At 39.4% G+C, this 27,419-nt stretch overlaps 1 protein-coding gene across 1 annotated transcript; it reads left to right on the forward strand.

Moving 5' to 3' along the window:
• The first annotated feature begins 4,649 nt into the window (after window positions 1–4,649).
• On the forward strand, window positions 4,650–8,523 carry mstnb (myostatin b). The gene is made up of 3 exons (XM_079822270.1): window positions 4,650–5,111; window positions 5,852–6,222; window positions 7,198–8,523. The coding sequence occupies exons 1-3, from the start codon at window positions 4,736–4,738 to the stop codon at window positions 7,576–7,578; spliced, it is 1,128 nt and encodes a 375-aa protein (XP_079678396.1). The 5' UTR covers window positions 4,650–4,735; the 3' UTR covers window positions 7,579–8,523.
• Window positions 8,524–27,419: the final 18,896 nt, after the last annotated feature.

Raw genomic sequence — 27,419 nt, forward strand, 5'->3', positions numbered from 1 at the left:
CTGATTCATAACGCTTCGAAGCTTCATGATGCCTTGTTTTGAAATCGTCATCACTATGCAAGTCGTTATTTAGGGTTTTTTTGCGCACAAAAACTATTCTCGCCGATTCATAAAGTTATTTTAGAACCACTGTAGTGAGATGGACTTTGTAACGACGTCTTTAGTACCTTTTAAGGGTCTTGAGAGTGTAAAGTGCCATTGTGCCAATGGAGGCCTTTCAGAGCCATCAGATTTCAACTAAAATATCTTCATTTCTGTTCCGAAGATGAACGGAGGTCTTACGTGTCTCGAACGACATGAGGGTAAGTAATTAATGACAGAATTTTCATTTTTGGGTGAACTAACCCTTTAAAACAGTTGCTCTAATAAAGCACATAATATATTAAAGCGTCTTTGGTGTTTCCATGGTTTCAACAAAATAAAATCGAGGGTAAAGGCCTTTGCACACTGAGTCCGAAATTTTCGCATGCGTTTTTCCGTATTCGTGATCCGATAAATTTGTCACGCACAGAGACCTTGCACACAGAGTCCGATGCGTATTATTGAATGCGTTACGGGAAGAAAAAAAAACGCAAAACACAAAATGTCGTCAAGTAGTTAGGATGATTTTTTTTTTGTCCTCCCTCTTAAAAAATGAAAAAGAGGAAATATTGAGTCCATCCACTCCTGCGATCGCGTAGAGAGGAAGGAGAGTTCCACCTCCTTATCAAGGAGCGATTCAAAGTTTACTTTAGACTGTCAGTGGCTCAGTTTGATGCTTCGCTAGCGATACTGGAGCCACATATTAAGAAGAAGACCACCAATCTCCGTGAATCAATTGATCCGGAACAGAGACTGGCAGTAGCTATGTCTAAGGTATTGATCCGCGCGCGCACACACACACACACACACACGGTTTACAGGGACTTGGTGTGCTATAATTATATTTGTAGTATTTCTGATACAATAATATTTGTATATGTAATTGTAGGTATCTGAGCACTGGCGATTCATTCACCACCATTGCCAACAGTTTTAGGTTGGGCATCGGCACTGTAGATGGGAAAAACGGATGCGAAAAATGCAGAAAATCGAACCTGTTAAGATTGTTTTTTTGACGGACGAAATTTTCGGAGGCAGTGTGCAAGCGTGATTGACATAACGTGAGGTCGAATTTATTTTTTGACCTGCTAAAATTTCGAATGCGAATTTCGGACAGTGTGCAAAGGCCTTAACGCGGCCTGTAATATGATGTAATTTATAGGCGACGCACAGACACGGTCTGTGTCCTGGTTAAAATTGCTTATTTCTCTGGATTTAAACATTCTTGGAAGCGGATAATGTAAGTGCACAAGTCAACAAAATATGCAACATATTACAGAGGTTTTTGAATATTGTAATCCAAAAATCATACATATTGTGCCTTTAAGTCAAATTTCTAGTAATAAGCTTATTTAGCCCAGTTCAGATTCAACTCATTACGTAATTTAAAATCTTAAATAGGCTAACTGTATTTTAATATTTAGAAGAATTGTATTTATGAAAATGCGCATAAACATAGCATATGAATAGCGATAACGTTGTAGTATGTTATATCTGAAACACGTCAACTAAATCTGCTTTTCTCCACATCAGCGACACCGGTTCATTTGCTTCACACTAAAATGATCTTCCACCGGTTGACTTGAAAACCGATTTTCGAACGCATCGTTCAGACCGATCAACCCAATCATTCAAATGATCCGACTCAAACGAACGATTCGTTCACGATTCGGACGTCTATAACAGTTGGCCATTTAGGCAATCTTGTGCTGCCTGCCTCACGAAACGCTTCTCCTGAGGACAGCTAATGACTAACAGACTTCTCCTCCACGAAAGTGGTGATTCACTCCATTTGCTGCAATTACACAGATGCCAACATCAATAATGTCTCATTTAAATATAAATCGCATTCTGTGAGAAATATTGTGGATTCTAATTCTACAAGCTCTTCTGGCCGTCTGTTAATATTGTATATCTAATAATGTTATTATTCCTCTCGGCAGTTATTCTTGAATGACATTACTCCGGTTCTAAACATCATATGCATATCAGCCAAGGACAACAGACAATCACTGTCTGCAAATCTGAAGTGATCAACAGCTTAAAAACAGCATGATGGATTATATCCTGGTTGCAATGCTATACAGACAAAAATTGCAGTTTTGTAATTTTTCTAGTAAATTCCATTTCCGTACTATTTGTGTCAAGAAAGCTTCAAGGTCAAGTCAAAATGATATTTCAGATTTTAAAAATCCGTTTTTGTAATGTAATGTCAAAAGTGCACATTCCAGTGATATTATCAGTGCGGGTACATACCCCTTCGGACTGCAGGCTGTGAGCGTCAATATTATATAAAAATCGAAGAAATCGTTTAATCCAAACCGAGACGCGTTATTTAAGAGGATAAATCCACACTCATATCCTTCCTCTTCACCCGTCTCGGTTACTCCACAGGAGAATGGGAGAGCGTGTTGATGAACTTGCTCTTGTAGGCTAACTCGGGTCAGAATTCAGCATGTGCGTCCGGAGTCCACATATAATGATGATGATAACGTTTCAGTTTCAGGACAGCGATGGAGCTCGATAGCGCATTAATCCGTGTTGTTTATGAATTCCTCCCTGCCCATTCAGCCATGGCCATATGACTGAATTTGCAGCTGGGAAATTCTTTCTGTTTCACGTACACACTTAGTTCACTTCACGTGCACACTTAGTGCTATCCTCGCCTAAACATTTGTTTGTAAACTGGGTGAAATAGGTTACTGCAACACACGAAGACACAGGTTGCGCCTCGTTGTCTTTTTCAATACAATGTCGCCACCTAGTGAGTGTTTTCTTTAATAATATATATAGTTTCCAAAACTTTTTGATGCTAGGACCTATAGAGATGTATAATGCAGAGCAGACCCACCAGAAACTGGAATATGTAGCCTATTTGTTATTTTGTGATATAGCATAGCTACAGAGAGATAATAGTTGTGTCTTAGCCTATAGGCTATGATTCAGTAGGCTAGTTAATTCAGTTAATGTTTCATCAGACTGGTAAGGTGTTTTATCCCCATAGAAATTATCATAGCATAATATGCATTTAAATATAAATCAAGAAAAATTTCTGGTCATTGTTTCCGTTTGAGTTCTTTCCGTCATTATCTTACTTTCTAGATTGAACTTGAACATATATTGCGATATTAAGTGATATTACGTAAAGGATAATGCCTTGTCATCGGCTAATTATCGCTAAATGTTTCCTGACAGGGTGATCAGTCGCCAGGCACAGTCTTGTATGACCCTAAAAGAGTTTATTTTGCGATAATGACCGGATGACCGCACATTATCCCGTTAATCATAGGCTACTAAACGAAATATTGATTTGGGTTAAAATAATTTTATTATGTGAGAAGGAGAAACTGTGTAATGCATGGGAAATCGATTTTCATGGCCAACAGTTAATATTCCCTTTTCTTTTCTTTTTTTTTAAAACAGTCAATTCTACAGCTTAGAATTTTCATCGATTGGCCAATCGGAATAAAGTATTCCAAAGCGCCGTCGTTTTTAATTAGTCCTACATATTTTCTTATGTCATTTTTTGTTTATTTGTTTTTTATTTGGATCCCCATTAGCTATGCCCAAGAGCACAGCTTTCCTGGGGTCCACACAACACATAAAAACACACATTATTTATTATGACACATACAAAAGACATTTAAAGACATGTCATGATCCAACACATTTGTGTTTTCCGATTAATATTTGTGTAGACCATTTCTTTATATTTGTTTATGATGTTTGCGTGCTAACTATCCTTATGTATCATTACTAATATATGCTCGCACAGTGCAAAGACCTGGTTAACGCGCAAGTCTTTCCACAAGATGGCGTTATGCATCTTATCCACGGACGCCACGGATCTAAAAAAATGAAATGAGCTGTAACTATAAAGGAGTGCAAGCAAACAAGATGAATTGTGATTTTTCAATATGCTACTTTTAAGAATACGTAGTGAAATTGCGTTGCACTGACATTACACAAATGCCTCTTTTTCAAATACCATAAGAAAAATGAGAAGGGGAAATGTAATGTCACAAAGGCAGTGTTTAAGAACACACTGTCATTTTAGCAATAGTTATTCACATAGCCTATATAAATGAGCAGATGAACCCACGTTAAGGCTGCCAATCACCTTTTTACCTACAATATAAAGCATTCTGCTCAATTGTAAATGTCAAGTAGTGTAGAACATCAAGGTGCCTTATATTGCAATGCACTGTTTTTAATATTAAAACAAATATTCTGTTGCGTATGATTTTATATTAATAAATATCAAACGTAGCCTTTACGTTATGGGTCAGTTGCGTTTGACGACGCACAGTGAGCGCCCTGGATGCACGCTCTGAAATATTATAATAAACGTGCGTATTTTTTCAAATACATGTGCATAATTTGCCTTCAAGTTCAACTGGTTCCTCCACGAGTCCTCGAAGATGTGTCATACCTCTTTAAGAACTGCGAAAGAAGTCCAGCTCTGTCCATTAGGTTTATTGTTGCCAGCTCAGCCAATCATTGAATCTTACGACACAATAGAGTGGCCAAAGTTGCAGTATAAAAAGCCTTGCCGAATTTAAGCATGACATCTACTTGTCCGGTGCGTGGTGAGGTTCATTTCCATTGCAAATCAGATCAAACATAGCAAACATCCTTTAGCACGCTTTGGAACATGCATTTTACGCAGGTTTTAATTTCTCTAAGTGTATTAATTGCATGTGGTCCAGTGGGTAATGGAGATATAACGGCGCACCAGCAGCCTTCCACAGCCACGGAGGAAAGCGAGCAGTGTTCCACATGTGAGTTCAGACAACACAGCAAGCTGATGAGACTGCATGCCATCAAGTCCCAAATTCTTAGCAAACTCCGACTCAAACAGGCTCCAAACATCAGCCGGGACGTGGTCAAGCAGCTGTTACCCAAAGCACCGCCTTTGCAACAACTTCTGGATCAGTACGATGTTCTGGGGGATGACAGTAAGGATGGAGCTATGGAAGAGGATGATGAACATGCCACCACAGAGACCATCATGACCATGGCCACAGAGCGTAAGGATCATCTATTTCAAAGATTCATTCATGTAAATGTATCCTCTTAATACGGACAAAGAATCTAGGGAATAGCCTACTTGGAGAGGCTCTTTACGCAGGCTTTACGCCCAAGCCAGTTGCACTCACAAGGCAGATATTGTGCATGAAATGCACAGTTAAGATGTATAATTCTTGTTTCCTGCCTTTTTAAGGCTTTCTGCACCTCTTTTTCAGCCTTGCTAATGCAATTTTACGCACGCTGAACATGGAAGCGCAACAAAAGCGCACCAGCGTCGGTCAGAAGAAAATGTTTTCACCTTTACCACACGTGATATCAACTATAAACTGTAGTTTAAATTGGTTCATATCTTAGTACACGTTTAACCTTTAACCCAAAAGATTGGCTATGTGCAATGCCTTTTATGTAATGTCTAAATATAGATAGCAAATCTGTAGCCGATCCATGCGTTTTTAAAGGTATACATATTTCCTTCTGCAATGCCGTATGTATATAACGTATATACAAGCTAGATAGTCATTCTAAGTTTAACATACAAAATGTCTCCTTTTTGTCTGTAGCCTAATATATTTAATTTTGTGGGTTTAGTCGACGTTATTTTATTCAAGTTACATTTGTATTTTTTCCCCAATTATATCAGTGCGTCGTTTTATGGATCGCTTTAATAATTAAACCGTCACTGAAAACCAGTAGATCCCGTATAATCACTCTGATTTATTTTCTCTTCCTTTTCTTCCAGCTGACCCCATCGTTCAAGTAGATCGGAAACCGAAGTGTTGCTTTTTCTCCTTCAGTCCGAAAATCCAAGCGAGCCGGATCGTAAGAGCGCAGCTCTGGGTTCATCTGAGACCGGCGGAAAAAGCGACCACCGTCTTCTTACAGATATCACGGCTGATGCCCGTTACGGACGGAGGAAGACACATACGAATACGATCCCTGAAGATCGACGTGAACGCAGGAGTCACGTCTTGGCAGAGTATAGATGTAAAGCAGGTGCTCACGGTGTGGTTAAGACAACCGGAGACCAACTGGGGCATCGAGATAAACGCGTATGACGCGAAGGGAAACGACTTGGCCGTCACCTCAGCTGAGGCTGGAGAGGATGGACTGGTGAGTTGAGCTGTTACCAAATGTGCGTTTTTACACAATGCAACCGCTTTTAAACAGAGCTCCGCCAACAGTAATTGTGAATGACAATATCAAGAAAGTATTGATATGGTTTAGTTATACAGCATTTTGTTTTAAACCAGCAAAATTGGTGCCAGTTGCTCGAATGTTTAGGAGCGCGCAACATCGCTACAGAATTTACAGTGCGAAACATTCAGTGGTCAGAGAAGTCCTGAATGTTTTTGTGAATCAAAATCAATAGGCGCGATAAAATGTAGTCCGATTCCTGAACGAATGATTCTTTCAAACCGGTTCTTTTTAGTGAATCAAAAACGAACCACGCGACCACTGTAACTCGGTTTTAGAACTAACGATTTTTTTTGTTGTTGACCTAGTTCTTGTAATGAATAAACATCGCCTTAGTACAGTCCCGAACGAATTACTCTTATTGGCCAGTTCTATATTGTGAAAAACACTTATGAATCAATCGAAATGGTTACAGAATTAAACTGACTCAATGAATCGCAAGTTACTTTTACCATATCTGACTCAAAACAAACTATTGAAAAAATGATGTTAAGGCTCCTGAAACCTGAATCAGAGTTGGGTCAGCTTGTGTTGTAATCAGTTTTAGTATTTAAATAGAATACAAAATGTGAGAAAAATTGTATTACTTGTATTTCTGTATATTGATTCTGCTGAAATCTAAAACGATCTCATGATTTGCTGGGGGCAGTAAATGCAGTATCAATTAAATTTTTTTACTAGAAGAATCCTTAATGGCAGCGTTAAGGAACGGGAATTGTTAAGTGGTATCGGACCCAGAATCATTAAATCCATTCCCTTTCCTAATCATATCCGAATTGGCTAGCTGAAGCATTGTCCGTGGTTGGACAATGCGATTTCAAGGTCAGACTGAGAGTTGTCTTGTCGATAGCCCATAGATATGAAAGGCTCTTTGGGTTCTTTCTCTCACAGCTCCCCTTCATGGAGGTGAAAATCTCAGAGGGCCCGAAGCGAATCCGGAGGGACTCTGGACTGGACTGCGACGAGAATTCCTCAGAGTCTCGATGCTGCAGATACCCCCTCACTGTGGACTTCGAGGACTTCGGCTGGGACTGGATTATTGCTCCAAAACGCTATAAGGCGAATTACTGTTCGGGAGAATGCGACTACATGCACCTGCAGAAGTATCCCCACACCCATCTGGTGAACAAGGCCAATCCGCGAGGCACCGCCGGGCCCTGCTGCACCCCCACCAAGATGTCTCCCATCAACATGCTTTACTTCAACGGCAAAGAGCAGATCATCTACGGCAAGATCCCCTCAATGGTAGTAGACCGTTGTGGCTGCTCGTGAACCGGTGCCCAGACAGGACTTGATCCATCTCAAAGACCCGGACATCTGATCATCACACCACCCGCCATTCATTATCAGTGCTTTCCGCAAGACACTGTGCAATAGAAGGACGCTCACTCACTCTCTGGGCACCGCTTCATTTGACTATGTTTTTTGTCATTTTCCTCTAAATCAGTATCTCTACCACAGGAGTCCAATGTCACATGGATATACTAAAGGAATGTCTACTGGCTTGACTTGGGAATGGACACTATTGAAATGGACGACATTCTCTGCTTTATTTCATGTTTTCACCTTTTCAGAATACTCTCGTTAGGATACGCAGACAACATACAAAAATTGTATTACACAACCGCTCCAAAACGCATTCATTTAGATCTCTACTGTAACAGCTGTAACCAGTGAGCTTGTTTGAGAAGAGTATCCAAGAGAAACAGAGCGCGACTCTCGAACATTGAACCGAGCTTGAATACAGTTATCCGACGCAAACTTCCACATACACTGCAATAAACACACAGTTAACCATAGCTTTTGTCCACTACTCATCTGTCCAACAGCCCTACACACTTGAAGTATTATTGAGATCGGCATTAGGGGAGAGAAGGACTTGAAGCAGAGGCACTGTGAATGCGGTCTACACATTGAAACGTGTTCGAGACAGAGACATCGGAACTGTAAGAATGAATGTTAATATCACGCTAACACTCTGTCTTCAAACCACACAGTTTGCACTATGGCAGACCAATAGAAAGAATTGGTTGCTAAAAATGTTGTAAAAACTGATTTTGATATGTTTGCTAATTGTATTGTATACTTGCCATTGTTTCCATTAACAGTTGCCTTTTTTTAACCACGGTTAGTACATGTATAAGAACACAAAATAGCAAAAAAGTGTACGATATAAATCTATGTATCTGTTCAAACAAATAAAGGTGCTTGCTTTATATGTTTAACTCTATTATTTCAAACTGCTTCACACAAAAGGTTATTGAGTTTTAGAATATCTGGAAATGAGAATCGGTTGTATGGTATGGTCCCTGATCAGAGCGTTTAAAGAGGAAATCGCTCCCCGTTGTGTCTTTTTATGCACAATGTGTTTGTCCTAAGCGAAGGTGGATGAAGGGTGTTGTCCGAACGGTGTTCCTTTTAGGTTGGATTCACTATCATTTGACCTTTTCATTTGTTATTCCCGTAATGGCAGCAAGCTGCAGCGTTACATAAGTCCAAATTAACAAATCTCCCCTCGGAATAGTTCAGCATGAGCATGCAGCAGAGTTTTCTAAAAGGACTTGTGCAGAAGTGTTTTGACAGCATGGCTAATTAGTCCAAGGCTTATTGGAGCCCTCATTTCCGTCCAGAAGAGGGCGAACTCAGCACTGCCGAGATCTGCTTCCTTTCCTGCTGTGAGTTGGACAGATGCCATGGAAACCAGGTGGGAGCTGCTCTGAAATGAACAGAGGGTTGTGGGAGATTAAAAGTCCCTGAGCAATAACATTTCTTTCCACATTTGGGTTGAGATAACGCGCCATGGATTCTGGATCATTTGCCACATACAATTAAATGTGGGCTCTGAGAAGCCCGAACGCCTCGCATGAACGTTCTTGAAACCATCGAGAAGCGTTTTAACATCTGAATGCGCACCGATAATCAGGTGCATCCCTCCGTAATTCATCCTGTTCTACATGCAGGAGCGCTCGTGCTATGAATCACGCTCTGTGATTGATTTGTTTTCTTGTACATCTTGACTTGCAGCGCCGTCCTTTGTGCCAGGTAACGGTGTATGATAAACAGGAACAGTAATGGTTTCCCCGAGTTGTTATGTCTGTCACATGGGAAAAGTTTTCCTGGTCTCCGTGGCTTGACGGCTGCCAGCACATTCCCAGGTTGACAGGAGAGGAAATGACTGTGAGAAAATGGGAAGGCAGCGTGGCTCCTCGGGGGACAGGAGACTCCGGGGGGAACACATAGCTCATCTCAGTCACCAGGATTCCCCATATCCGCACGAGCTGCAGGGGAGCCGGGTAGAGCTGCACGCGCTCGGACAGGAGGGAAGCACCGTGTACAAGGAGGAAGAGGGACAGCTGCCAGGTGTGGTCAAACATCTGCATCTTCACACTAACGTGCACAGTCTCTGGAGCAGCTGGGGAAACGCTTGGTTTGAGTGATGAGCTGAAAGTACATGCTGCCATGAGGCATTAGGTCGAATATTGATGGTGAGGTTGAAGACAGGTGATCGATGATGCATGTTATGCTATTGACATCTCACCTGGTCCGTTGCTGTGGTAAACAGGCACTTTTCTATAACCGGTCTGCCAAAAAGCCATCAAACAATGACAATTTTTCATGTCAGGTTGACAGATGTCCTTCAGGTTTTGAACAAGAGACAAAGAGACAAAATGTGTTTGTTTATAAATATCAATCAAATTAAAATGGTTCCAAGGATTTTTATTCTGGTCCGGTAGATTTATACATGCACTGCTGATATTTTAATGGCTCACCGTAAATTAATAAACATACACTATTAATCAAAATTTCGGGATAAGTACGAATACTTGTATTACTCAAGGATGTATTCAATTCATCGAAAGTGACAGTAGAGATTTATAATGTTACAAAATGTTATTATTTCAAATAAATGCTGTCCTTTTGAGCTTTCTATTCATCAAGTATCATCCGTTTTTTTTACTTTCTATTCATCAAGCACAGCTTCCATATAAATATTAACGGGATAGTTCACCCAAAAATGAAAATCACCCCATGATTTACTCACCCTCGGGCCATCCTAGGTGTATATGACATTCTTCTTTCAGATCACAGACTGTAAAAAAACATGGACGACGCGCCTTCACTCTCTTCCATTGACGTAAGTGAAGCCGCCAGTGTTCAAGTATGGCGCTGACATTTTTGGTCTTGAGTCTGCGCAGTAGCAACTTGGAGCCCAAAACTGAGCAGTAATGAGAGCAAAGTGGAGGCGCGATATCAAGGTCCCGCCTAATCTCTCAACAACTTTTTGTGAAATAAACAGTTATGGGAATGTAGAGATTAAAGTTAAAGCTTCAATCTCCTCCCAAAGTTCCAGTAAAATGTCCGTTGGAGCCTCAGTGACTACTTCGCTCAGAGAAGCTGTCAATCTCAGCTGTCAATCACAACGTCACACCCCCGTATTTATAGCATCAAATAACTAACTAAAACTTATTTAAAGAATGAACACTTGAACTAACATCAGCGTGATAAAAACTGCCTAAAATGACAAAAACCATCTTTGAAAAATATATATTTGAAGTGTAATTTGATTGTTTAGTTTGTTTATGTCTCATTACATTTCATGGAGAGGGTGGGGTTTATGACCTACACTGCATCCAGTCACCTGGTTGGCTTCACTTTTCAGGACCCGTCTAGTTGGACGCTTGAAAATTTTGAATCCATTCGCACGTCCACAGCAAATTGGACGCGCGTAAAAATCGAGCGTTTGAAGCTAAATAGGAGAAATATGTCATAAAACACCACTCTGCCTCTTTTCATTTTCATTAAAATATATATATTAAGCATTAATAGCCACACAAATGTGGTCCAGGCAACTCCTACATTATCTTCAATGCATGTATATTTAAATATCCTTAAAAAAAAAAAGTTATGAAACTTCTCTTTGCCCTCAGTCAAAACGATTTGGCAGACAACAAATGATAGATTCATGAGAGCAAAGATCGCCCGTTAGATCCACACAAGACGAACCACTACAGGACATCAGAGCCAGCGGCAAACGTCAGACGGACTAGCCGAGGAAAGGCTGCTCTCGCTGGGGTTAATAAGCGCTGAGTGCCCGGTGATCGCCTGGATCTCACAACTCCAAAAACGTAAAGACAATTTTTTGTAAATAGGCGCTCTCTTTATAAATAAACCACAGATTTGAGCTTTAAACAACTACATTCTCACCTGAAAAAGTCTTAAAACCTCATTTTGTGACACAATAGTAGTATTTTTAAATTATGCAGGGTTTCTCATCACGTCACTTTACCAAGTGACCGCAGCGAGCAGGCTCCTGACTGGTTAATGCGGCGCGAATTGACGCCAAAGTTAAAATTTTTCAACTCGGGCTTCAGATGCGAATTCGCTTCAAACGTGTGAATGCACAAAATCACCACTCACGTGTAACGCGCATATCGCACAAGACGCTCAATTCGCGCGAACTGGACGCACAAATGAGGTGGAATCGCATCCATCGCGCCGCACGAAACGCATCTATCGCGCCGCAGGACCTCCAGACGCGCGTCAACGTGCCTTTCCATTGACTTAACATGGAAATCACTCGCACCAGACACTCTATTCGCGTTCGGTGACCGCAGCATTAAGAAAAAAGCCAAACTGGCAGGACGTATGACGTTGGGCGTAGCGTAAGCATTTGAACTGCAAGAGGTGTTACACTTTCTTTGTAAGTTGAATAAGGAAGGTGGTATTTTATACAGTGTTAAATATGGATATTTTTCTTACACAAATGCATCGATTCGCCCCAAACCCTTATAGATTACCTTTATAATGGATGGATGCACTTTTTTGGGCTTCAAATTTTGGGCTCCGATTCACTGATGTTATAATGCTTGGATTAGCCAGGACATTTTTTAATATAACTCCAATTTTATGTCATATACACCTAGGATGGCTTGAGGGTAAGTAAATCAAGGGGTAATTTTATTTTTTGGGGTGAACTATCCCTTTAAGCGGCACATCTGTTTTTAACCTTGAGCAGCAATCAGCATATTAAAATTATTTCTGAAGGATCATGTGACACTGAGGATTTGAGTAATGGCTGCTGAAATAAATTAGATTTTAAAATATATTAAAATACAAAACAGTTATTTTAAATTGCAATCATTTTTTACAATAATTACAGTTTTTACTGTATTTTTGATTGAATAAATTAGCCTTGGTGAGCATAAGAGACTTCTTTCAAAAACATAAAAAATCGTACAGACTCTAAACTTTTGAATCTGTAATTTGGCTCAAAAAACATGGGATAGCGTGATTTGTTTATAATTAAAATGGATCTAAATTATGCTGCTTGCAATTTTGACAAACCGAAATCTAAACCAACTTTACCATGGTGTCGTATTTAAATCAGCTGAATTTGCATCAACAATCGAATGTTCAGGTTTGTAACGTACATAAAACAAAACTCAAATGCACATTAAATGAGACCTAATGACAATACATTTACATCAACTGGCCCAATACTCTCACATCAGCCATGCTTAATGTTGAGCTCTGCACTGAGCTCTTCTAACTCAGTCAACAATCAGGTTCTCTCAATGATCACAAGCTAAAGAACTTTTAATTTAATGATTAATCTAACATTGTGCAATGTAATAATCGCCTCAGTTTCCAAGGGATGTGAGATTCAGTTGCAGTGAACTTCTGCTCTCATCTGAAGAAAGCAATGAAAAGCAATAAAAGACACGAGCCTCGGGCAGATGGGCGCAGATGTGCAGCCACTGACGGCTGGTTGTCAGCGCCCCTGATGGATTTATCCAGCGCATCCACACTGGGCCTTGCCTTCAACACCACTTGTTTTTTCACTTAGCTGAGAAATCGACATCCGTCTCTCCCGCCACTCTATTGACCCTTGTGGAATCAACATTTGATTAATTACATCGTAAAGCTTCCGGACGTCGAAGACGGGAATGTGTCCTGTTTTAGCAATGTGCAACTCAAGATCACATTTGGGCTGGAATGAGACATTCAGCAAGATGTGTCCATAAGTCTAAGTTCATTTACAAGGCACCCTAATGACTGAAGTGGAAAAGGTCTGTGGCAGTAAACCATATGCCCCCAGGAGACCAATGACTGACAGTGATGGAGGATAGATGCTCCTCTGAGGACACTGCGAGATGTCTGGATCATTTGGAAAAATGGAAACATGTCCCCTCTTGTGTCATCACAGTGCCTGTCAAACAGCTGGATATGCAGGAATCGGAGGTGTCTTGTCATATGGAGAAGCAGTTCTGCTTTGTTTTGCAATCAAGGCAATAATGTTTCTATCAAATATTGCCCATTGAAATCTATCTATCTATCATCTATGTATCTATCTATCTGTCATTCGATGCATTGTTCATCCTAACAACCTTTCAGAACACCCTACAAACCGACCAGCAGAACCCTAGCAACCACTTAGTAAGCAATGAGGCTTACCTTGTTCCCTGAGATTCTTCAGATCCTTTTTGACAGTCAGTTCTAGAAGACACATAACAGACTATGTTAATTTGCATACACAAAACTGTAACACCAATTACATACAGGTAGGATAGGGAATAAGCAACGGTAACCCCCATTCCAGCACATAAATCTAACATTTATAAAGTCTCTAAGGACAACATGAAAACCGCAGTCGGTCATTATACAGTGGATGCTGCCAAGTACCACAAGCCTCATAGCGAGAGCATTAAAGGGTACATAACATACACAGTTTCTGATGTTAATATTGAGTACCTATAACGTAGTACTGCATCCTTTAGATCTCCGAAGAGTCTTTAGTTTTATCATATTTATAAAAGACAGATACGCAGTGCCGATTCATTCCAAAAACAGCCAAACTCGTGGCATGCAGTGGGTGGAGCTAAAGAGTCACGAGCACACACACACACACACACACACATTATCCCTGGATAACTTTTGATTCACTATACGTTTGTGTTGTTTACACTATATGCACTTACATGCACCGGGAACAAACAAACACACTTGCAGAACTCCGTTGCTGCATCCACTGTTTCCTTAACGCTGGGTTATTTGGGAAGCTGAACAAAGTTATCTTTCCCTCACAACCAAAAACACACTTCTTTAGTGACATTGTTGATTTTGTGGTCTAAAAACAAAATGACAGCGCTGCCAATGGCTTCTGTAACCCGAACAAAGCTTGTTGATGATGGTGCTCTTGCTCTGGATGATGTGCGCATGAGCTAATCCTGGAGAAGTGCCCATATAAGGAATTCCGCCCTTTATGACGTCATACAGGGCCATAATCGGAAAAAAACTTTCAAAAACTTGTTCAAATCCTGAATGAGTGTATTTGGCACAGAAATACGGGCCATGTTTAGCATAAGAATCCAGCTCTATAACAGTGCAAACAAGTCAGAATGCATGAAATAGCATTGGACCCCTTAACGTGGACAGTATCAAATCCACCAATGTAAGCAGCGACAAGTAATATGCATGTTTACGAGAGTGGATCCACCTACTGTGATCACCATATGGTGACACATTTAAGTTAAAAGTTATAATGGTGCTGCATGGGTAAAAATGTGCTTTATCTGCGAGCTAAAATTTGACAGAAAATGTGGACTCTTCAATGTGCAGGTGATTTCAGCTCTCAAGCAGAATGATAATATCTACCCGGGCCACATGGACATCTGTCTTCTGAGCCACAATGTTTCTTAACCTTCGACCCCTGTTGCAGAGGCACTGGAATGGCATTTGGCACGCTCCCTGACCACGATGTGCAGTCCATCTCATGCCAGACCCTCCTACAGTACTCTGCTTCTACCAGTGCCAGCTGCTCGGTCTTCAATTAATGGGTGCCATTTGACAGCTAATTGCATATACTATTAATGTACAGCATGTTCTGGAGATTTGCACTTTGTCTGAGTGCAAAACGTTTGGTTGAAAGAATAAAAATGGCATCTGAATAAACAGTTGAAAGCAGTGGAAAAAAGTTCTACAGCAGCTGTCGAATTAACACATTAACACTATATTAACACATTAATATAGTGTGATTAATTTTATATAAAAAAAAAAAAATCTTGAAACTGCATCCGACGCTGAAAGCCAGATTTCTTCAAAGGGGCTCTTGATTATGATTTCATTTTTTAACTTTAGTAAGTTTGTAATGTTGCTGTTTGAGCATAAACAACATCTGCAAAGTTACGATGCTCAAAGTTCAAAGCAAAGGGAGATATTTTCTTTCACAGAATGGACTACAACAAACGGCTGGTAGGGACTAAAACAAGCTTCTTCCCGGGTTGGTGACATCACAAACCCTAAAATTTACATAAACCCTGCCCAACACATTGTTGTAGTAGAGCACATTTAGGAGTCTGCTCAAGCTGTCGCATCCGGCTTTTCACATTTATTGCAATATAGTACGTAACACAAATGCAACATCATGTCATAAAAGCAAGATGACAACATAAGTTATAACCGTAATTAAACAAAACTACACTTGTTCTATCTCCACGCAGCATATATTATCTGGCTCTGAAGGCATCTTACAACAGTTCCCACATGAGCGATTTATAGATTACCATGACAGAACATGCTAATCAATGACTTGAAGATAGTTAACTCCACATCAGCTACATAAATTCATCAACTAACCATTCAGAAACATCTTGTTGCATGTTGTCACTTAGTGAGTCTCTCCATCATTGTCTGACTCCGGTTTGAACATAAAAGGCTGAACAGTTTCTGACATTTTCCGTGCATGTCTGAGTGAGGTTATCGGAGCTTCAAACGCAAGCTCTTGAAGCCCCGCCCTCTACCTTAAAGGGGGCAGGGAGCAGCAGCTCATTTGCATTTAAAGAGACACACACAAAAACTGTTTTTGCTCACCCTGAAAAAAGGTTCTTGTAAAAAGGGGCATAATATGACCCCTTTAAAAGCTGCCTTTCCACTGCACACTATGGCCGGGATTCGCCTCCTAGTGGCAGTTGTAATGAACTTTCATTATGATCGGCAACATGGGTTAACTGACGCTGTCTCAGAAATCCTCCCTGTTAAGGCGCATCTCTTGCACTAAATACTCGAGCTTGTGTTTTGCCCACATTTACTTATTTCCACATATTTATTTTATCGTCTTCAATAAAGAACTGCAAAAGCAAGAGCCTTTATCCTCCGAACTCTCTATGCAAACATTATCACATTATCAATAACCATGTATTTAAAAAAAAAAAAAAAAAATTCTCTGATAAAGTTAAACAAAAAGTATGAATAACTCTCACACCAATCCAATAAAAAACAAATTTATTTATATATATATATATATATATATATTTGCATTATAAGTATCTATTTGTATTAAATATAGCTACATTATTAAATAAATGTATTAAATGTATTACAGTGGTCAGGCTCTTTTTTTAATGAACATAAGCACATTTATTTCAATTAATGTTAGGTTATATAGACCTATACATTTAAATAAGATTAATTGCAGATAATTCACTTTATCACAATAAAATGTTAATTCAATATTTTAATGATTAACAGCACTATAATTTTTAGATGTCTATTTTTTCCACTTATGATTTCTACTGCAAAATATGCATTTATCATTAAATATAAACTTTTATAGCTAATACTCACTTGAATTTTTCTAGCTAATTTGACATTGGATTAGGGCACTACAGTTCCCAACATGTTTTGCTTTACCAGAAACGTTTTTTCAAAATTGTGTTGGCTTGCATTTCCATCTTAAGTTAATGGCTTAATGATAAAGCTGGGCTGGTGCAGATTTCACTGCTCCCAAGAGCCTTAAAATCTAATACAGTTTTTCTCAATTGCTTTGGCACATTTTTCAAAACGGTCTTAACATTCACTAAACTATCACAACTGTTTTCTGGAACATCAGAACTTTATTGCATGTCTGCAAAATGTATTAACTCACCCAAAATATTTAACTCATACTTCAAAACCCAAGTGATTGTGTCAAATTGGCCAATGCCACCAATATAAAGTGTTTTTGTCATTGTCAAATGTTTAGATGTAGTTTTTTCACCATGGAAATATACATATTTCATGTTTTCTATTCTTTATATAGGCTACTATACGACAAGTTATACAAGAATGTCCGTTTTGTCTGTGTGTATATCACACTGAGCAGATTTTAACAGTAAGTAAACATAATTTACTCACTCTATTATGTCTTCCACTAACCACCAACACCACACATTCTTATCGTCCTATTGCTTTCCATATGCTCTTGATTGGTTGATTGGTAAGATTGTGATTCCGATTTCATTACAATGGCCGGCCATTTGCCAACTAAGTGGACATTACAAACATTCCATATCAGATATTTATGAAACAGATTTTGATAAGTGAATCATTTTGCATTTTAGGGCTCACACTATGAAAGAATGTTTAGACGATGTAAAGTTTCACAATTTCACTGAGAATCAGCTCATCAATTTTGATAGACATGCAATGTGCATTTAGTTATTGTGCAAAATTGTACTTAGGCCTGCTCTTTTGCACACGTGTGCCAAAACACATGCGATTCGGCTAAATCAACGTTCACAGTACAGCAGCAGAATATGGTTGTCAGCGAGTCCTGTATTTGAGCCCTTAATGCGGTTACGTTCACAGTTCACACACCGTACGGTTATTTACGGGAGTGATAACTGCATTCTATAACCGAACTCACACCCGTACATTTTCAGGACTCAGTGTCGTGTGAACGGAACCGCACTGGGCAGCTAGTTGACTGCACGTCATAGTGCGAGAGAGTCGTTCTGCTAAGGGGTTTCGTGTGTTGTTTCAGTAACTTACAGGGACGGAGATAAGAGCTGTGTTTCATCTGAAGTTTAGATCCACTCACTGTTTTCCACCGGAGCGGCTCCCGTCAGTGTTGTGTTCTATGTATGTGCGACTGAAATGCGCGCGAGAGGCTGCAAAGGACGTGTGACGCGAGTGCAACGGTTAAAGGATCCGGCTAGCGTATTTATGAAGCTTCTGTTGGTTAACGAATATTTGACAGATAAACTCGGGCTCAAATGGACTCTTGTCGTGTCAAAAGTGATAAGACTTTTGAGTTTTATGGACTTGAAAGTCGCCATCTTTTATATTGCTTTGGTCACTGTCGCTATGGTTATTGGTAACAATACAGGCTTGACTCCGTTCATACTAGGGGTAGGAATCACAGGTCAACACACCATACGATAATATCACGATATTTTGCCCACGATAACGATGTATCACGATACCAGCGATTCTGTGACAGACGATATATTGCAAGAAAATCACCCACGATATATCACAATATCATTTTGTAAATGGGAAAAAAGCATCAAAAAGTCATATGATCATGTATTTAATTTATTAAAACTTCATCTTTTTTGAAATAGCATTAAAGTACAGTAAGTGCATATAAAGCTATCAAACAGCCATGAGAGAACAGTTTCTGTGACTAAATGATTTATAATAAAGAAAGGTCGCATCACTAACTTATTCATAGCAGCAACATTTCATATTTAGAAATTGCAAAATGCACACATTACTAAAAATTTACAAAAACACACCCAGTATAAAACCTTATATAATAAAATATGGTCACATTTGAGTACCAAGCGGTACAATAATAAACTTGTATTTTAAACATGTACACTGTCAGAGTCCTGCACGGGTGAAAAACATCCTACTGTGTCGGATACGGGTGCAGGTCGGGTAGGACAAGGGAGAAACACGGGTCTAAACACAGGTTTTAAACAGTCACGTGCAAACGAATATATATATATATATATATATATATATATATATATATATATATATATATATATATATATATATATATATATATATATATATATATATATATATATGCGCATGTATATTGTAGAAACATATGCATATTTTAAGGAACAGATCTACAAAAATATGCCTGTATTTCAAGTTGATAAAATAATTTCAAATCCATATCAGTTCATTTGTGGCCGCGCGGCGCGCGCTCTCCCAGGAGAATCACAACCGCGCGAGCGAACTGCCTGCACTGCAGTCGTCGAGATGGATCCTGAGGAGTTGAAGAAAAGATAGCTGCGAATGTTAAACTTCATCGCTGAGGAAGCACACCATAGTACACAGATAACTGTGGTAACAAACCAAGCACAAGCAGTTCTATCAAAAAAGGTAGCTTTGCCATACAAATGTCACCCAGCGTAGGCTGATTCACTGATGGCGCACAAGGTGGGAATGCATGTTGGTTGTGTTGCCATTGTATTTTATTTTTCCGAGACAGTTCTTGCCGATTACATAGTCTTTAGTGAGCTTTTTTGTATCGTCACTACAAAATCCAAAATGGAAAATCTTCACTGTTCCGTTCATCTGATCATCTGCAATCTGGGAAGCGCCACGCCGCCACCACAGGAAGTCTGGGGGTACTGCCACTCCGGTAAGCCAAAGCGGTAACCAGCCACATTGTAGACATTAATTTAAATATTCAGTTTTTAAAAATATCGATACTTGGAGCCAGAGTATCGATAACGTCTCGCGGCCGGGAATATCGCGATAAAAAAATTGACTGTGAACTTTTATATTTTTTTATATTTTTTTTAGAAATTAAAATCTGATGTGAGCGAGAAACTAATTGTTCAGAGATCTGAACATAGCCTATTCACTGATCAGGCATAACATTATATCCTAATATAATGTTGGTCCCCCTTTTGCTGCCAAAACACCCCTGACCCGTCGAGGCATGGACTCCATTAGACCCCTGAAGGTGTGCTGTGGTATCTGGCACCAATATGTTAGCAGCAGATCCTTTAAATCCTGTAAGTTACGAGGTGGGGCCTCCATGGATTGGACTTGTTTGTTCAGCACATCCCACAGATGCTCGATTGGATTGAGATCTGGGGAATTTGGAGGCCAAGTCAACACCTCAAAATTGTTGTTGTGTTCCTCAAACAATTCCTGAACCATTTTAGCTTTGTGGCAGGGCGCATTATCCTGCTGAAAGAGACCACAGCCACCAGGGGATACCCTTTCCATGAAAGGGTGTACATGGTCTGCAACAAGGCACATGGATGCCACATGGATGGCAGGACCCAAGGTTTCCCAGCAGAACATTGCCCAAAGCAATGCCTCCACCAGCTTGCCTTCTTCCCATAGTGCATCCCCAGGTAAGCGACACACAGACACCCAGCCATCCACATGATGTAAAAGAAAACGTGATTCATCAGAACAGGCCACCTTCTTCCATTGCTCTGTTGTCCAGTTCTGATGCTCACGTGCCCACTGTTGTTGCTTTCAGCGGTGGACTGGGGTCAGCATGGGCACCCTGACTGGTCTGCGGCTATGCAGTCCCATACGCAACAAACTGTGATGCACTGTGTATTCTGACACATTTCTATCAGAACCAGCATTAACTTCTTGAGCAATCTGAGCTACAGTAGCTTGTCTGGTTGATCGGACCACACAGGCCAGCCTTTGCTCCCCACGTGAATCAATGAGCCTTGGTCTCCCACGACGCTGTCTTGGACCACTTTTGATGCTCTGACCCAGTCATCTAGCCATCACAATTTGGCCCTTGTCAAACTCGCTCAAATCATTAAACTTGCCCATTTTTCCTGTTTCTAACACATCAACTTTGAGGACAAAATTTTCACTTGCTGCCTAATATATCCCACTAACAGGTGCCGTGATGAAGAGATAATCAGTGTTATTCATTTCACCTGTCAAAAAATCTAATTTTAAAAGCGATCAAAGCGATTGAGAAATGTTCTTTCCTCAATATTTGACAAAAAGCATAATTGCCCTGGACGTACGTACACCTATAAAACGACTAGACTAAAATAATAAACTAAAATGAATTAAAATTGTTTTGCGTATACCAGCTGGCATGCTATACTAGCACTAATGAGCTCACATGTGCTGAACCTGAGCGCAGAGCCCACGTGGCAGTGAATCTGATCATGCAACGGCACTGCAACTCGATAGCACGTCTTATGATAATATTGTATTTAACATAGGGAAAGGTCAAACCACAGCACACGGTTTAGTTTTCACGGCCCTGTGCTGCGACTTCAGCACTCGCTCTCGTATAGCTGCAGGGTGCAAATTCTAAAAGCAGGGGAGAGGTGAGGCAGCACTCAGGAGCCTCATTTCTCACTGACCCTTGTTGGAGACTTCCATTAAAAAAGTTGGCCGTATGTGTGCCTGCTCTCTCGAAACAGTCAGGACAGCAGAACGGATCGGGCTATACCATATATATGCTTTGGATATGAATATCAGCCTGATTAGTCGGGATGATCTTCTCAAGAACATTTGACCCTTCACTTAAAGGTCATGCTGGATTCATTTTACCAGCTGTCATCTGTTTTAGGCCAAAAATCAGTTTCTTTCAGAATACTGCAAATGCAACAGGTTTGCACGTTGCATGATGAACTGTGGTGTTAAAAACAGATCACATGGGTTATTCCGTAGTGTTCATTGCCTTAAGCTCCTCTACTTGTGCTCCTCTCTAGCTTTACGTACAGTAACGGTGCACATTTTTCACATCTAAAATGAAACGACACATGCTACGTGCGTCTACTCCTAGCTATCCTAGCTATTTTTAGTTCAGTGATGAGGATTGAGAAAGGCCAGAGAAAGGAACCCAGCACCACACCCACCTGTTTTAATTTAGCAAACGTAAACATGGCGTAGTGCATGACTGAGCGAAATTTGCTGGGACAATGTAGACCACAAATAATAACGTCATGCTCATAATCTCGTGCTGAGTCAATAAGTATTGATGCGTTCAAAAGAGTCTGTAATCACTATAATTAAAAAATTAAAAAACTTTGCAGGAAATATATATTTTTGCATCTGGTAAAACCTGTACTTCTGTGGCTGATCAACTAAATGCCAACTTAGAGAAAATCATCTTGGCTGACCTCATCTTGTTTAATCTTAAACACCAAAAAAATCTAACTCTAACACAGGTACTGAATGTACAAATAAATGGGGAGCTTATTGAACAAGTACCAGAAGTAAAGTATCTGAGAAATAATCATAGACTATCTGTTGAATTTTAAAAGTTATATCAAGAAAATCAGTAAAACCATTAAGGCCAACCTGGGCTGTTTTAGGATGATAGGTAACTGTGACTCTTATTTTTAAGACTCTGATTTTTTTTCTCACACATATCGTATGGCTTAACCACATGGTCCCAAGCTCACCAGTCAACAGTTAAGTCTATAGAGTGTCTTTATAACCGAGCCTTGAAAATCCTGGACAAGAAGAGAATAAGGTATCATCATTGCCAAATTCTTAGCAAATATAAGATTTTAAGTTTTGCTAATTTTATATATATATATATATATATATATATATATATATATATATATATATATATATATATATATATATATATATATATATATATATATATATATATATATATATATATATATATATATATATATATATATATATATATATATATATTTATTTACACACACACACACACACACAGTGGGGAGAACAAGTATTTGATACACCGCTGATTTTGCAGGTTTGCCGACTTACAAGGCATGTAGAAGTCTGTAATTTTTATCATAGGTACTCTTCAACAGTGACGGAATCTAAAACAAAAATCCAGAAAATCACATTGTATGATTTTAAGTAGTTAATTTGCATTTTATTGCATGACATAAGTATTTGATACATCAGAAAAGCAGAACTTAATATTTGGTACAGAAACCTTTGTTTGCAATTTCAGAGATCATAGGTTTCCTGTAGTTCTTGACCAGGTTTGCACACACTGCAGCAGGGATTTTGGCCCACTCCTCCATACAGACCTTCTCCAGATCCTTCAGGTTTCGGGGCTGTCGCTGGGCAATACGGACTTTCAGCTCCCTCCAAAAATGTTCTATTGGGTTCAGGTCTGGAGACTGGCTAGGCCACTCCAGGACCTTGAGATGCTTCTTACGGAGCCACTCTTAAGTTGCCCAGGCTGTGTGTTTCGGGTCGTTGTCATGCTGGAAGACCCAGCCACAACCCATCTTCAATGCTTTTACTGAGGGAAGGAGGTTGTTGGCCAAGATCTTGCGATACATGGCCCCATCCATCCTCCCCTCAATACGGTGCAGTCGTCCTGTCCCCTTTGCAGAAAAGTAGTGATGGCAAAGTGAAGCTTTCTGAACCAGTTAAGCTTTCAGCACAATTGTATTAGAAAAAGGTTCACTACTCGAAGCTTTTCAAATCAGAGCTCGGCGAGGACCTCTGCTGGTGAAAGTGAGGGAAAACTTTGTCGCAAAATGTTTTGCAATCATTATCTTAAAAGCAAAAAATAATTAATGGATAGATGAATGAATGAATTAATCAATAAATTAAATACATGACAACAATCTGTTCCATTGCATACCCCTAGTAACTCAAACCAATAAAGATAACATTTTGTATTGTGAATGTGGACATTTTTCCTGTATGTGAACAAATAAAACTCATGAATAAATAAATGCAGGTGCATGCACACAAAGAAACACACACACACATATATATATATATATATATATATATACACACATATACACACACATATATATATATATATATATATATATATATATATATATATATATATATATATATATATATATATATATATATATATATATATATATATATATATATATATATATATATTTCTTTGAGACTGTGGGGGATTTTAATCCATGACGGCGTAGTGTGTTACTATTGGTTTTCTTTGAGATTGTGGTCCCAGCTCTCTTCAGGTCATTGACCAGGTCCTGCCGTGTAGTTTTGAGCTGATCCCTCACTTTCCTCATGATCATTGATGCCCCTGAGATCTTGCATGGTGCCCCAGACCGAGGGAGATTGACCGTCATCTTGAACTTCTTCCATTTTTGAATAATTGCGCCAACAGTTGTTGCCTTTTCACCAAGCTGCTTGCCTATTGTCCAGTAGGGCTGTCAAATTTGCTCAAAAATTACGTTCGAATATTCCCTCTAAAAAAAGCATGAATATTCGAACTATTCGAACATCTGGTTGCGCATTTTATCAATGACGCGCATTACGTCAATAACAGGACAAATGAATACAAAGAGACATAACTACTTATATAGGTAGTCTATTTAAGTTTAAACATATTTGACAACGTATTACCTACACAAAAACAAGTAAATCAACTAATGCCTAAGACCGCAGACCTCACTCTCTCTCGCCCTCACGCTCTCTGCGTATAACGGTTTAAATGAACAAACACATTTTGAGAGCTGATCAAGAGTTTTGTGCAAGCAATTTAAGGTTGCGACTCTTGTCCCAAATATAGCAGGCTTCATTCAGTGATTGAAACAAATATTAATATAAGTTTTACAGCATATTATTGAACGCTCCGAGCGTGCTGTGCTGTGCTGTGGTAAACATGGAACTTTTCCTTGACATGAAAGTGAAACGGTAAATAATCAAACCAGTGGAAGCAGTGCATTTATCCTTTATTCATGCAATATCTATTCAGTCAGTACCTCGGTTCCATTGCTTGACAGAACTCCATGAAGCCTGCCCCATCCACGACACTGATCGCTCTCATGTCCTTACAAATGAACTAAATTAATTTCTCCGTTATGGCCTCTTGTCGTGTTGCAGACACAGAGCTTATGGCGGGCGATGCAAAGTAAGGGTGGTCCAGTTTGCACATACAAATTAGTTGCTTATATTTACAAAACGAGCCTACAAAAGCATAAAAAAGCCCGTTTAATAAAGAAAAGTTCACGAAACTAAGTGAAAACTCACTAAAGTGTTTAGTGAAATTAGGAAACATTTAGATATCATAAATTGAGTTGTATAAGTTAACGTTACATTTCTACATACATTTTGTTCTCATGTCACAAGTAATATCAAGGTTTATTTTGATCTGTTTTACATGATTCTTTTGTAGTGTGGTTTTCGGTGAAGTGTACTAAAATAAATATCGTCACCTGTGTACATTAGCCCACTTCTTCTCTACGCTTTTTCCTGATAGTTTATAGAACAATTACTCCGAGTCGCCATCTGTCGTTTCAAAGAAAAGCACAACGGCGAGAGCGTCAAGTATAAACACCTCGTCCGTTTGGGGAGGAGCGCGCGCAGTCAGCGTGGGCTCGCGCTCTGGAGACAGGCCAAAGTACACAAGGCTTCAGGCGCGCTAGCGCCCACTCGCAAAGCAGACAGCCACGCCTCTACTACCGCGGGCGTTTTTTCCCCCATATTTTTTTATTTATTCGAATATTAATTTTCACCTTCGAAATTCGTTTTTTAAAAACTATTCGAATATATATTCGAATTTAGAATATTCGTTGACAGCCCTATTGTCCAGTAGCCCATCTCAGCCTTGTGAAGGTCTACAATTTTATCCCTGATGTCCTTACACAGCTCTCTGGTCTTGGCCATTGTGGAGAGGTTGGAGTCTGTTTGATTGAGTGTGTGGACAGGTGTCCTTTATACAGGTAACAAGTTCAAACAGGTGCCGTTAATACAGGTAATGAGTGGAGAACAGGAGAGCTTCTCAAAGAAAAACTAACAGGTCTGTGAGAGCCAGAATTCTTACTGGTTGGTAGGTGATCAAATACTTATGTAATGCAATAAAATGCAAATTTATTATTTAAAAATCATACAATGTGATTTTCTGGATTGTCTGGATGTTTTAGATTCCGTCTCTCACAGTTGAAGTGTACCTATGATAAAAATTTCAGACCTCTACATGCTTTGTAAGTAGGAAAACCTGCAAAATCGGCAGTGTATCAAATACTTGTTCTCCCCACTGTATATAATATATATGTATAAAATCTAAATCTGTTTCTATTTCTGGGTTTAAATAAAAAATGGTTTTATAACCATATACGTACTTTTATAAACGTGCCTTAGAAAAAAAAAACATTATTAATGTGAATCTTGAGACAAAACAAGTTGCTTTCAGTTACGATAACTCAAACATGCACTTTATTCTGGGACTTGACTTAAACCTCGTCTGTGAAGCCGGGCATAAATCCCAGATGTTCTGGGCCGAGCTTAACCTTGAGACACCAGAGACCTGTTTCAAAAGGCTTTTAGGAGCTTAAGTGACAATAAAGACTAACATGTTTTCACAGCAGTGATATTTAACACAGCGCACATGTTTCTTGAGTCCCTGAGTTAAGGAGTGCAAGGTAATTGCTTTACAGCAGCCGATTGGCAAAATTATGGGGACATGTGTCAGAGTAATTTAGCTCTGCATTAGAAGCTGAACTCAATAGCTCCGTTAATTACGTCTAACATTTACTCTCTCCTATAACCAACCACTTGCTGCCATAATTAATGCTGTACGAGAATCACTTTGAAACCAATACTGTGACACTGTGGACACCAAGGGGGACTGCAAGCAACAGGTTGGACATTCTGAATTAATATATAATGGCTTTGTGAGCTCTTAACCGCTGCAACCTCATCACTGTGTCAGTGAGTAGAGCTCGACAACTAGATCATTCTGATTAGAGAGTGGATCCTCGGACTGAATCAAAAGGATTAAGCAATTCATTAAAAAAAAAGATTGATGAATGAATCAGACATTTTATTCTTTTCATGTCAACATTTTCAGTGACTAAATCTTTTGGTCTGTTCCTCACAAAAAGATAATATGAGTATTATGGAATATAGTACTTAGAGTCTTAAAGGATTAAAAATTTCAAAATATTCGTTTCAAAATGAAAATGAAAATGTCCTGATATTTTACTCACCCCCATCTCATCCAAGATGTTCATGTCTTTCTTTCTTCAGTCGAAAAGAAAATACGTTTTTTGAGGAAAACATTCCAGGATTTTCTCCACACCATTGACTTCCATGACAACCAAAATCTTGAAGGTCCAAATCAATGCAGTTTCGATGGGCTTCAGATGCTCTGTGCGATCCCAGACGAGGAATAGGGTCTTATCTAGCGAAATGATCGGTCATAAAAAAAAAATAAAAAAAAATGAATATACTTTTTAACCTAAACTGCTCATCTTGCGCTGCTCTGCTGCTCGCCAGTGAATGCGCAATCACGTCAGAAACGTCACACTATAGACGTAGGCGGAAGTACCGCCCCTAGCGAACGTGCAATGACTAATACAAACATCCTTTACAAAAAA

Source organism: Gobio gobio (assembly GCF_949357685.1).
Source record: "Gobio gobio genome assembly, chromosome: 7".
Taxonomy (NCBI): Eukaryota; Metazoa; Chordata; class Actinopteri; order Cypriniformes; family Gobionidae; genus Gobio; species Gobio gobio.